Source organism: Mesoplodon mirus (assembly GCF_964341445.2).
Source record: "Mesoplodon mirus genome assembly, chromosome: 6".
NCBI classification, from domain to species: domain Eukaryota; kingdom Metazoa; phylum Chordata; class Mammalia; order Artiodactyla; family Ziphiidae; genus Mesoplodon; species Mesoplodon mirus.
The window spans coordinates 135,442,464-135,455,688 of record NC_138982.1 but is presented as its reverse complement, the minus strand read 5'-3'; the positions used below and the strand labels follow the sequence as shown (position 1 = coordinate 135,455,688).

The 13,225-nt window shown below is 46.9% G+C and overlaps 1 protein-coding gene and 1 pseudogene across 4 annotated transcripts in view; one reads left to right on the top strand and one right to left on the bottom strand.

Annotated features, from left to right (window-relative positions):
- Positions 1-9,178, bottom strand: part of LOC309805914 (interleukin-10 receptor subunit beta-like) — a 51,477-nt gene extending 42,299 nt beyond the window's left edge. The window contains exons 1-3 of one of the 3 annotated variants that reach the window (XM_082624287.1): positions 8,966-9,178; positions 2,430-2,521; positions 1,328-1,369 (exon numbers count right to left, since the gene is read on the bottom strand). In XM_082624287.1, coding sequence (XP_082480413.1) covers positions 1,328-1,369; positions 2,430-2,484 — 97 coding nt within the window. In that variant the 5' untranslated portion in view covers positions 2,485-2,521; positions 8,966-9,178. Of the gene's footprint in view, positions 1-1,327; positions 1,370-1,734; positions 1,911-2,429; positions 2,522-8,965 lie in introns of those variants that run through there. The other 2 variants (XM_082624286.1, XM_082624292.1) reach the window with 2 other exon arrangements.
- Positions 9,179-11,445: 2,267 nt separating this feature from the next.
- Positions 11,446-12,420, top strand: LOC309806516 (mortality factor 4-like protein 1; annotated as a pseudogene). Its single transcript has one exon. The product of its transcript is annotated as a mortality factor 4-like protein 1 (transcript).
- The last annotated feature ends 805 nt before the right edge of the window (positions 12,421-13,225 follow it).

Sequence of the window (13,225 nt, the reverse complement as noted above, 5' to 3'; positions counted from 1 at the left end):
TCCCAAGAGCCCTGGGATCTTGGAAACACAGAAGGAACTGGTTTTGCTGGACACGAGAAATGAGCTAATACAATTAATAGATGAGCAACACGTCGTCAGGGTGGACCAGCTCAGGAAACAGGAACTCGGCACTGTGTAAACAGAATTTGGGCTCACCCAATTGTCACTGACTCTCAGCGGCTGTTTGGATCAAAACAATCTATGTCATCCTGGGCCACCCCATCCTCTCAAGTCAACCCTCGACCCCTCCTCCAGTCCCCCTAAGTGGCTTGGTCCACGGCAAGCTTTCCCTCCTCTGAATTCCCCACTGTGCTTATTCCCTATCACAGAGAGGAGAGGGAGAATGTGTGTCCAGATTGAATCTTCCATTTCATCCCCAAGCCTATGCTGAAGTGTTGATAGGTGCTATTAACAAACCCATTTTACAGACTGTGAAATTGAGAAGTTGAGTTATGTAATGTTAGGTAGCTGGGAAGTAGCAGCAGCAAAGGAGACTTCACAGCTACATTTGTCAAACCCTGCCCTATATGGTTAAAGTTTCAAAAAGCATCTAAGTTTCCTATGGTTAGGACCTGGGCCTTTGCTTTTTGGTTGCCAAATCTTCATCCCCCAGGGCTCATCACAAGGCTTGGATACATATTTAATGCATAGTGATGTTCTGTGGACAGGTTTATATGCAGGTAAGAAATTTAGTTTAAAAAAATGTGTTTTCCCTTATCTGGTACCAGGTACCAGGTAACAGGTGGAAGAACGCAAATGAATGGGAAATTATGTCTGGATGACTTTTTGTTTGGCCCAGTCTGTGTCTCCTCATTCTTCTATTAGTGAGAATATTAAGAGGCGAATATTCTTTTAAGGGGTTTAAAGATTAACTCTAGTGTTAATTTCTTATAATAGTTTTATGAGACAAATGTGAGAACCAGTATTGGCTAAATTCTCCTTTAACAGGGAAAGTTTTGTGTTTGTTTTGTTTTGTTTTGTTTTGCGGTACACGGGCCTCTCACTGTTGTGGCCTCTCCCGTTGCGGAGCACAAGCTCCGGACGCGCAGGCTCAGCGGCCATGGCTCACGGGCCCAGCCGCTCCGCGGCATGTGGGATCTTCCCGGACCGGGGCACGAACCCGTGTCCCCTGCATCGGCAGGCGGACTCTCAACCACTGCGCCACCAGGGAGGCCCAGGGGGAAAGTATTTGAGGAAAAAGATTCAAACAAAATGGCAACAGATCTGGGATCAGGAAGCAAATTTCCCACACTTTTGACTTCTAAATGGTCACTCCAACACTCTGACCCTTACACAAAATTTTGTCAAGTCAAGAAAAATCTCTTACCAGTCAAAACATACGAGATACCAAACATGAGGCTGATGTGCACTGGGAAGAAGAAAAACATGTTAGACAAGCGACAGCACTTTCACCAGGTTCAACTGACGATTGCTACTCTGAGTCTGGGATTCTTCCTCACAGATGTATTTAAATTGGATTGAGACTTTTCTTGCGCTAAAGAAAAAAGCTCAAGTAAACAGTTCTTAGAGAGCTGACTTTGGTATCAGCAGCTCATTGTCTAAGGATGTTTCGTCCTGACTGGATCCAAAATAAGATGTTTGGAAGCTGATACTAGTCATGAGGTTTGGCTGGTTGAGGGACTGTCCTGAGAAGCAGTCATCTGTCTGGAACAATTCTCAGAATATGAATAAGCATGCTGCTAATTAAAAAACTTCCAAGGTAAAGATATTTACCAGGGTTGGTGGAAGAAGAAAGGTCTTGGTGATGGGAAGTGGGGATTCTCATTCGTTTCCTGGATGTCACCACGACTTGGCGAGTCGGGGGGCGGCTTAGGGGCATTTTTAGTAGGTGGGGGACCAGGGCTGTCATATACTCTCCAATGCATGGCACTTGTCTGGGGAGAAGTGTCCCACTCATGGATATCTTACTGATAAACTATGGAACAGATGACACAGGGATACTGAAATAGAATCAAAAGAATGGTAAAGAAAAGGCACAAATGAATAGGGCTATGGAAAAAGAAATCAATAATAAATGAAGTGTGGAAACCAAAGTTCAGGGATGACTTTTTGGTTTTGTGATGAGGAGGGAGATAAGGCGTCTGGCCTCTTTCCAAATGTAGGAGTAGAGTGATAAACTCCACCCTGGATTAGAATGAGGGTATTAAGGGAAAGTACTCTTCAAATAACAGTGAGCCTCACCCCGTTCATTATTGAGCCTTAAGTCAATTATTATTTGTTTGTTTTCCTAAAACAACAGTAGGGCAGAAACCCATTGTGAATCAAACCATTAACGTTTGTTTCCTATCTACATTCCAATTGGCTCTTGACATTGGGCAGCTGATACTGGATCCTCAAGGCAGGGAAATCAATTGGCTACTCCCTAACAGGGTCCCTGGCAATGGAGCTATGAGAAAAGTAACACTTACCCATGGGATACAAATTAAGTGGTCCAACCGCTGAGACATTCTGGCTCAAAAGCATCTTTGTTATCTTATACGTCCTTTCTTTACTTTCACATCTGAAAAGCAATCAGTATTAGGTGATCAAAATTCTGAAGTGTCTAATTAAACTGCAAAGATAATGGGCAAAGACAAGACAATGAAAGATCAGCAGGAAATTCCTGATTCCAGGCTTCCTCTGCCCTTCTGGGAGCTGGATCATGTACCCCATTACACCAGCAGCTTTACCTCAGCTTCTGGGACCAATTCCCTACCTAGGCAGGTAGAAATTTTAAGTTTAACTTTTGAACAGATAACACCAAAATTTTGGTTCCAAAATTTTAAACATATAAAAAAGTAAATAGTGGAAAGTCTTGCTTCCTTCAGAAAACTATATTTATTTGTTTTTTTGGTGAGTCCTTCAGAATTTCTTCATGCATAAGCAAAAACAAACATGTACTCTTATCCCCCCACCCTTTTTTTTTTTTTCACACAGAGATAGCATATACATTACCTGTCCAATTCCTGCTTTTTCTACTTAAAAATATATTTGGGAGATCTTTCTACATCAGCACCAAAGAGAATTTCCTTGTGTTTTTAAATAGTTGCATAGTCTACTCTATGGACATACCATGATTTATATAATCAGTCCCCAAGGCGAACATTTGAGTGGCTTCCAACTGTTTCTGCAATGGATAATCTTGGAAATGCCTTATTCTTCACATGTCAAGTCTAAGTGTGAGAAAGCTTCCCAGAAGTAGGATTGCTAGGCCAAAGGGTGTATCAGTCAGGGTCCCAGCAGGAAACAGCACATTCAAGTTAGGATCATTTGAGGAAGAGTTTAATCAAGGGACTATTTACAAATGTGTGAGCCAGATGCAGGCCAACCATAAGGAAGAGTGTAGTATCTGAAACTAACAACGGCAGGGGTTCTTATCATCCTGGGTTTGAGGTGCAGGGGGAAGATATCAACACTGGAATTTGGAAGGAGAGAATCCTGTCTGAGGAGCTAGGATGTAAGCCGACCCTAGGTGACTGCGCAGCGAGGGGGCTGACGGATAAACATTCCTCTCTGTCTTCTCTTACCTGGGGCTCCCCAGGGGCTGAACCCAATCAGAAGTCACAGGACAAGGCTGCGGGCAGCTGTACCCATACAAGACAGGATCCCAGGGCACAGTAAAGGGCGGGGAAGGCGGAGGCTGGGTTTGCATGGGGCAGACAGAAGAGACCTGGCACCAAGGGGCCATTTGTAATTTTTCTTGTTTTTTTTTTTGGCCGCACGGCGTATGGCTTGTGGGATCTTAGTTCCCCGACCAGGAATCGAACCCGTGCCCTCTGCAATGAAAGCGCGGAGTCCTAACCACTGGACCACCGGGGAAGTCCCTGCATTTGTAATTTTGATAGAAACAGTCACACTCTCGCCGCTTGTGGCTGTACCAATGTACACAACTGCCTGCGACGTGTGAGAATTTCTGCTTCCCCACAAAGGAAGAGCTTGTGGGGATGAATAATGATTATGATCATGATAACCATCAAGCTCTTGGATTTCTAAAAATCAAATTCATAAATGCAAAGTTGTCTTCGGACTAATATTCATTTTGTATTTCTCTTATTCTGTGTAAGATTGAGCATGTTTTCATATATGGAAGAGCTATTTCCTTTCTTAACTGTCTGTATCTTTGTCCATTTTTCTATTGAGTTGTTGCTTTTTTTTCTTATTGGTTTGAAGGAGCTTTTTAAGTATGAGGGAAACTGGCCCTTTGTGATATGAATCACATCTTTTTTTATTTTTCTCTGCCGTTGTCACTTTTCTCTGTCATTTGTCCTTTGATTTGCCTGTGCTATTTGTGTTTTTTAAACCATGCAGAAACTTCTGGGTTCTATGCTTTCAGATTTAAAGGTATTTTCTTTCTTAGCACCTGCATTTTGAGTTACAGTTAGAAAGTCTTCCTCCCTCCAAGGTGAGAAAGGAATTCTTCAAACATTTTAAGGAACCCCCAATCGGTCTCATTCTTTCTCTCCCTCAGAGCTTTTGTCTCCCTCCATCCAAGCAACTGGGTATTCTTCAGTCCCCCAAAACACTGACGCAGCATCAGGCCCCGAGTCAAAATGAAAATGGGAGCATGCCTTGAAGTAGCAAATTCAAGAAGCAAACCAGACTCAGGAAGGTAGCAAGGAGGAAGAGAGGGTCCCCCCAGGCACACAGCCAGCCCAAGAAGCACTCTCTCATGCACAGGGATACTCAGGGCCAGTGCCACTCCCCACAGGTGCACACATGCACTTGCACCTGAAGGATGCTGGGAACCCTCTCCTGTTGCCACCCAGCACACCAGCCTGGGATGGGCTCTGGGAAAATCAAACCCTGAGTCTCCCCTTTCCAAGGATCTGCTATCCCAATCCACAGCGTGCTGGTGACGCTGAAGTGTCTTTAAACCTCTGCTCCTGGCCACGCTATGTACCTGAATGAAGGCTGACCTAGAAACTTAACCCACGATGGACCAGCTAGTCATGCCCTGGGTGAGGCGGGCCGGGGACAGCTTCCAGTCTGCCTGGCCTACCCTCCCTGTACACATGCCAGGTGGGCATCAGTGCAACATGGGAGTCTCCCACGATGCAACCCAGCTGCTGTCCCCATGAAAAGAGTGTCAACAGTCAAGGGGTGTAGAGAGAGAGGCCAGGCAGGGTCCCCATCCTGCAGAGAAGGGGCGAGTAAGACCCAAGTGTGAACTGAGACTCCAAGCCTGCCATGTGTTCCACTGTCCCACCAGATTTCACTAACAAAACACAAGTTCAAAGATAAAATGATGAAGAATTTCAAGACAACCACAGGAGAGCAATCAACCAAGTGTGGGACTCTTCTACATGCAGGGTCCCTGGGGACTGTAGCCCTGGCTGCAGTGATGAGAGTAACCAGAGCTTCAGGAAGCCTGATCTGTTTGGAGTCGCGGAGAGTTTTAAGGAGCTTCATGAACAAATCCAGGCAGGATGCCAAGATGGGAAATTAGATTTTCCAAGCAAGCAAGAATCTAGTACCAGAAACCTAACTGGAAGTGGAGTATGAGTCACCAGGAACAAAGAGAGGAAGGAGGCGTCCCCTGGCCCAGCGTAGGAGAGCGGGACTTCTAATTGTGTAGTCATGTGTGTGTACTTCTCAGCTGCTGAAGACGGGGAAGGTTTTGCAGATGCAGAACAAAGGCAAAGATGTGCTACCATCAGAACAAAACAGAGGGACCAGAGGCCACAGGACAGATGACCAGGTAACAGGGGAGTCACACGCAAAGTGGCATTCTACAACCCTGGTGTGCCCAGCACCTAGGGAATGTCCACAACCGTGCAGGCCCTCTGCTGAGGAGTAATGATGGGAGATGACATCACATCTCACAAAGATATCTCTGTGGATGTTCTGAATGGATACAATATTATGGGATAAGTTGAGGTGCCTGGATAGCTCATGGGTGGTAGGTGGCAATTTTGACTTGGAATCTTTTGGATTTCTCTAGAAAACCCTGGGTGAGACCTGATAGTGTGATGGTCAAGAGGAATTTTTAATGTGTTTTTAGCTTGAATTCAAGTCAGCTATTTTGTGTGCTATGAAATGCCAATTGTAATTCGGTGATTCTTCATTTGGATTAAATGCTCGTATTTGCATTTAGATCTGGCTTTTGCACAATATAAAGGAGAATGGTAAAATTCATGCTAGTAATTAAATTTATGTTTTTTTACTTAGAATGACCTTCAATAGAAAAAAAAGGGCAGGTTGAGAGACACCACTGAAGAAAAGAAACAGCTTTATATTTTAGTACCTTTGGTGGTATTTTTCCTACTTTTTAATCCAATGGGGCCCTGATTTTTTTTTTTTTTTTTTTTTTTTTTTTTTTTGCGGTACGCGGGCCTCTCACTGTTGTGGCCTCTCCCTTTGGGGAGCACAGGCTCCGGACGCGCAGGCTCAGCGGCCATGGCTCACGGGCCCAGCCGCTCCGCGGCATGTGGGATCCTCCCGGACCGGGGCACAAACCCGTGTCCCCTGCATCGGCAGGCGGACTCTCAACCACTGCGCCACCAGGGAAGCCCTGGGCCCTGCATTTTTTTTTTTTTTTTTTTTTTTTTTGTGGTATGCGGGCCTCTCACTGTTGTGGCCTCCCCCGTTGCAGAGCACAGGCTCCGGATGCGCAGGCTCCGCGGCCATGGCTCACGGGCCCAGCCGCTCCGCGGCATATGGGATCCTCCCAGACCGGGGCACGAACCTGTATCCCCTGCATCGGCAGGCGGACTCTCAACCACTGCGCCACCAGGGAGGCCCCTGGGCCCTGCATTTTAATTTTGCTCTGGGCCTTGCAAATTCTGCCACCAGCCCAGCCTGTAGTTCACTGCTGCCTACAAGAAACCAAAGCCTTAGGTTGAATTCAAGGCTGCCACCAGCCTTTCCAGTGTTCCCACTACTGTCCCACACAAGTGCCGAGCTCTGGGCAACGCACCACATCCTGCTCTGACACTCCCATCGCCACTCACCCTGCCCCCTCCCCGACTCCCCACCCAGCAATCCTTGCCATTGCTACCCAAACAAAAAACTACCCATTTTTAAGGCCCAGCTCAAAGAGATGCAACCTGGGCAAAGTGATTCTTCTCTGAATTTCAACTCCTCCTAAACAAACAGACAGCCAGACAACCCTCACGGAACTTGCTGCCCCCTATTCTCCTGGTAGAGAGCAGAATGCTGTCTTTTCTCCTACCCGGCACAGCCTGACACCTGGCGCATCTTTGCCAATCAATGAATGAATGGATTCAGAAAGACTCTACAAATAAAACTACATACTTTTCCTCCTGGAAATTAAACAAATAATAATACAAAAAAAAGCACAAAGAAGAAAGTAACAATCATCTTTATTTTTACCACCAAGCACCAACCATTGTTTACATCTTGGCATATTTGTTTCTAGTTTATGTCTTGTTTTGGTAAAAATACTTCTTACGTGCTCATTAAAAAAATTAAAAATAATGTATAAAAGTAAAATCCCAGCATCCTGATATTTCCGCATTAACATTAGGTGAACAGAATCCCAGAGATCTTTCTATGCATAGACACACACAACACACACATTCACACAGATGTTTCTGTCTAAATTTAATTTTACTTGGAACAAAACTGAAGCAAAGGCTGAAGAAACTGTTGACATTTAAATTATTTCCATAAGAAAGAATAGCTCCCTAAAATATCCCTCTAAAGTTAAAGAAAATTACAAAAGACATTAGGAAGTTGGAACATGATCTGTTCACAGCATTCTAACTGTTCGACCCTGTTTACCGATCCATGCTTCCAGAGAGAACTAGGACTTCCTTGGTGGTGCAGAGGGTGGGAATCAAGTCATTTCCTGCGACAAGCAGGTCAAACCTTATCACTAATGCGCACATCACGAGGAAACGTTTTCTTTAGAGCAAATTTTGCTATGGCCTCCCTTTCACCCCTTTTGTCTCCAAGCCAGAACCGTAGGGGGGAGGATACTTTGAAACCTGTCCAAGATGCAGGACAAGTGACGGAAGGCCTGTTGGTCTCAGCCGCCGGGGTCAGTTAGTGTGACACCTGGGGGCGGGGGGACTCCAGGCCTCTCGCTCGCTGCACCTGCGTCTGCACCTCCCACCTCGTTCCGCTCAGTTTCTAAGACTTTCTGCCAAACAAAAGCAAGGAAATCAAACAAACATTAAAAGAGAGAGAGAGAGAGAGAGACAGACAGACAGACGGGACATCCAGAGTTTCTCAAAGCCATCGCTAGCCACACAAGTGGGTTGATGGACCCAATTAACTGGGTTTAACTGGTTTCTCTGGTCAGGGTTGAAAGGCGAGCGTCGACTCGCACCCGGTTCCTCATTCCTTCCCGACCCTGGAGGGGGACCCACTCCTGTCCCCGCGACGCTGTCCCATCGCCCCGTCCTCCCTCCAGCTTCCAAGCGATGGGTCTGAAAGGACATAGGACACTCCAGCTCCGGTTGCTCCTCCGTGACCCTCTCCCTCCCGGGAACAAGGGATGGCTAAAGTCAGTTTGCGCTCTTGGAGGGCGGGCGGAAAACCCCGGACCGGAGACCCGAGCCGGTAACCCAGTTTTGCAAGGCGCTGTGGCTCGAGAGGAGTTTGACTTTTGAACTTGACAGTGGCTCTCATCTCGCAGCGGCCCGCGACCCCGGTGTGGCAGGTGGTGGAGCCGCAGGGCTGGGCGCGTGAAGACGGCTCCCAGGAGGGGCGATGAGCGCGGGACGGCCGGCCAGGGCCGAGGGCAGCGCGGCCGCGGGGGCCAGTCAGTGGACGCACTCCAACGACCCGCCGGGCCGCGGTGGTGGGGGGCAGGGGGCGGCCCCCGGGAGAAGGGCGGCAGCAGAACACCCCCCGGCCCGGAGCGCCGGCGGGAGCCCGTGGAATCCGGGTGGGGGGAGAGACAGGAACCTGGAGAGGGATTCCGGGAAGCGGCTGCGGGGAGACGGCGTTCGCCCGGTCCCCGCCCCCTGTCCCCGCCACTCCAGTAGCCCCGCGTTACCTCGGCCGTTTGGCCTCGCCGTTGTCCTCGGGGTGCGAGCCTCGGGCGCACCCTCCGCAGCCCGGCTCCGCCGCCACCCCTCCGCACCCCTGGTCGGCGCTCGCTACCAGGATGTGCGCGGCTGGCGGCGCTTCGGCAGCGACGGCCGTCGCGGGGCAAAGGCGAGAGAAGTGGCGAGGTGGTGGCCCTCACCCTCTGCTCCGAGGATGCTCCGGATAGGTCCTCGGGGTCTCCTCCCCGAGAGGTGGAGCAAGTCTTTAGCGCGGGTGCGCGCGCCGAGCGCCGGCCCCCAGCGGAGAGCTGGTGCCCGGGAGGGGCGGGGACACCAGGTCTTGGTAATTTACCCAGATTTATTAAGACTGCGCCTTCCGCCGCCACCCCTCCTCCATGTAAGCTCCACTGGGGAAAAGAGAAAGGATTTTGGCTGTTGTGTTTACAGCAGTATCCTCAGGGGCTGGAACAGTGCCTGTCACTTAGAACAATGCCTGGCACATTTAATCCACTCAGTAAAAATGTGTTGAATGAATGAATGAACAAAAGACCGAACGGGCTCTCTGCTGCACCACCCCCTCTTTACTAGTTCCACAAACTGCTCAGATCATAATTCTCCAATCAATAAAACAGGGATAAAAATAACTATCATGAGTTGTAAAGGCTTGGTATAGTTCCAGGCTCAAGCAGAACTTTGTAAATATGGTAAATATTGGCTCCCTCCCCCTTCTCTGTGGGTCTTTCCTCTGTGTTCCTGGTTGCCCAGTCCTCCACTGATCAACGTCTTTGGGGGTAGGTAGAGAGGAAAGACAGTCCCTCATTATTTTGTTTACCTATCATTTATATCCCATCAATTTCCAAAATAGAACATGAGGTAGCTTTCAGTAAAATGTATGTAAATTTAAAAAAATGTATTTCTATTTATTTTTTGGCCGTGCCCAGGGGCATGCCAGATGCAGGATGCTAGTTTCCCAACCATGGTTGGAACCGTGCCCCCCCACCCCCCAGAAATGGAAGGGCGGATTCTTAACCACTGGACCACCAGGGAAGTCCCAAATGTATGTATATTTTAAACATTAAAGCTACTGAAATGTACATGTTAAAATCCGTTTGAAGGAGGAGAAGAAAAAGAAAAAACAACTAACCATCTAGGTAATTCTAACTGAGAATTCAGTTTCACTTTCAGTGTTCTGACAAGGGAGGAGTACGATGTTTCACACTTTCTGTAGATGTTAAAAAAGAACATTTTCATCCATCAAATTAACTAACATTTGCTGTTGCCCCTCTGTACAAAAGGCACAGAGATGATCATAAGAGGATGTCAGACTGCTTCACATGTTAACCCTTCGTCTCCAAGAGGAGCAGAATTCCCACCAGCCCCAGAAAACCTGACGGGAACTCATCATGGGGCCTTGGTGCTCACAAAAGACATTCGACATTGAAAATATTTTCAGCAGCAGTTTAAGAGAAGATGCAGAAATAGTCTCTGAAAGTGGAGGAAAGCCAATACAAAATTGCATGTACCTTTTTATAAAGACATATGCATACATTACAACTAAAAATATATCAAAATGTTAACTATGACTAATTGAAGATTGGGTGATTATATATGACTATTTTTTTCTTTTTACGTTCTACATTTTCTAGGTAAAAATTTTTACTTATACAATCAGGGAAAAGATTTGTTTAAAAACAAATGCTGGACTTCCCTGGGGGCGCAGAGGTTAAGAATCCACCTGCCAATGCAGGGGACATGGGTTCGAGCCCTGCTCTGGGAAGATCCCACATGCCGTGGAGCAACTAAGCCCGTGCGCCACAACTACTGAGCCTGTGCTCTAGAGCCTGTGTGCCACAACTACTGAGCCCGCGTCCCACAACTACTGAGCCCGCGTGCCACAACTACTGAAGCCCGCGCGCCTAGAGCCAATGCTCTGCAGCAAGAGAAGCCACCGCAATGAGAAGCCTGCGCACCTCAACAAAGAGTAGCCCCCGCTCTCTGCAACTAGAGAAAGCCCACGTGCAGCAACAAAGACCCAACACAGCCAAAAATTAAAAAAAAAAAAAAAAAAGCAAATGCTGTCCACCCCAAGACGTAGAGTTTAGAATTTGTCACTCCACTCTTCACAAGAGAAAAGCTGAACCAATGGTAAAATCAACTCTTCTTAGATCCATTAGTGAATTGAGGTCACAGGGCAAACTGCAGCCCCCAAAACTGGAGAGACGGGCAAACGCAGAGAATCAGTGGACAAGGAACAGAAGCCTCAGAAAACAGGAAAACAAACCGTGCTTGACTTACTGCTGGAGGCTGAGCATGGACTAGCTTGAGAGTTAAAAACTCCTGGGGAAAAATCGGCCCAGATGTAGAGCTGGCGGTGCCTGAAGGCATGTCTGACGCGGAGCTGGGCGAGGTAGAGAGTAGGGGGCAGTGGTCGGGATGGTGGGAGAGGGAGGAGGGGGCGGCCAATCACTTAAAATTGGTGCCAAAGCAGGACCAGAAGCCTAAATTCCAGGAGGGTGAGAGAGTGCTGTGCTTCCATGGACCTCTTCTTTATGAAGCAAAGTGTGTAAAGGTGGCCATAAAGGATAAACAGGTGAAATACTTTATACATTACAGTGGTTGGAATAAAAATTGGGATGAATGTGTTCCAGAAAGCAGAGTACTCAAGTACGCGGACACCAATTTGCAGAAACAACAAGAACTTCAAAAAGCCAGTCAGGAGCAGTATGCAGAGGGGAAGGTGAGAGGGGCTGCCCCTGGAAAGGAGACTTCTGGTCTGCAACAGAAAAATGGTGAAGTGAAAACAAAAAAGAACAAACAGAAAACACCTGGAAATGGAGATGGTGGTAGCACCAGTGAGACACCTCAGCCTCCTACAAAAAAGGGCCCGAGGAGACCCGACTGTTGAAAATGAGGAAATATTCATGAATAGAGTTGAAGTTAAAGATTCCTGAAGAACTAAAACCATGGCTTGTTGATGACTAGGACTTAATTACCCGGCAAAAACAGCTCTTTTATCTTCCTGCCAAGAAGAATGTGGATTCCATTCTAGAGGATTTTGAAAATTATGAGAAATCTTGAGGAAACACAGATAATGAGTATGCTGTTAATGAAATTGTGGCAGGGATAAAGGAATACTTCAATGCAATGTTGGGCACCCAGCTACTCTACAAATTTGAGAGACCACAGTATGCTGAAATCCTCGCAGATCACCCTGCTACGCCTATGTCCCCGGTGTACGGAGTGCCACATCTACTGAGATTATTTGTATGTATTGGAACAGTGTTGGCCTATACACCTCTGGATGAGAAGAGCCTTGCTTTATTACTGAATTATCTTTATGATTTCCTAAAATACCTGGCAAAGAACTCTGCAACTTTGTTTAGTGCCAGGGATTATGAAGTGGCTTCTCCTGAGTACCATCGGAAAGCTGTGTGAGATGCTTTTACTCACTCATGTTTGGATCTCTGTAAACACATTTTTGTTTCTTAGTGCTTCTCTTGTACAAATGATGTACTTTGGAAATGTTAGTGTATAAAAGAAGTGATGTTTGTTTTCTGTTTGATTTTAAACAGCAAATAAAAGGGGTTACAGCTCCTTTTTTCTTTTCTTTTCTTTTTTTTTCTTTTCATTTCAAAGTTGCTACCAGTGTATTCAGTGATGGACAACAGAGAGACGTACTGTAGAGTGTTTTATTGCTTAGTTGACAAAGCTGCCTTTTTTTTTTTTTTTTTTTGCGGTACGCGGGCCTCTCACTGTTGTGGCCTCTCCCGTTGCAGAGCACAGGCTCCGGACGCGCAGGCTCAGCGGCCATGGCTCATGGGCCCAGCTGCTCTGCGGCATGTGGGATCTTCCCGGACCGGGGCACGAACCCGCGTCCCCCGCATCTGCAAGCGGACTCTCAACCACTGCGCCACCTGGGAAGCCCAACAAAGCTGCTTTTGAATGCTGGTGGTTTTACTCCTTTGACACTATGCGCTTTTATAATATGTGTTAATACTATATGACAAAACGCTCTGATTCCTAGTGCCTAAGGTTCAATTCAATGTGTATAACTGAACACATTCATTTGTGCTCCCCCTTTCTTTTATGGTGCTTACAGTAAAGGCCCCATCCTTTGCAAGTCATCTATGTTGTTCCTTAGGCATTTTATCTTTGCTCAGATTGTCAGAGAATGGTGGCTTGTTTCATGGTTTTTATATTTGTGTCTAATGCACATTTTAACATGATAGGTGCAATACATTGTGTAGCTACCGTTTTCTGGAAAAGTC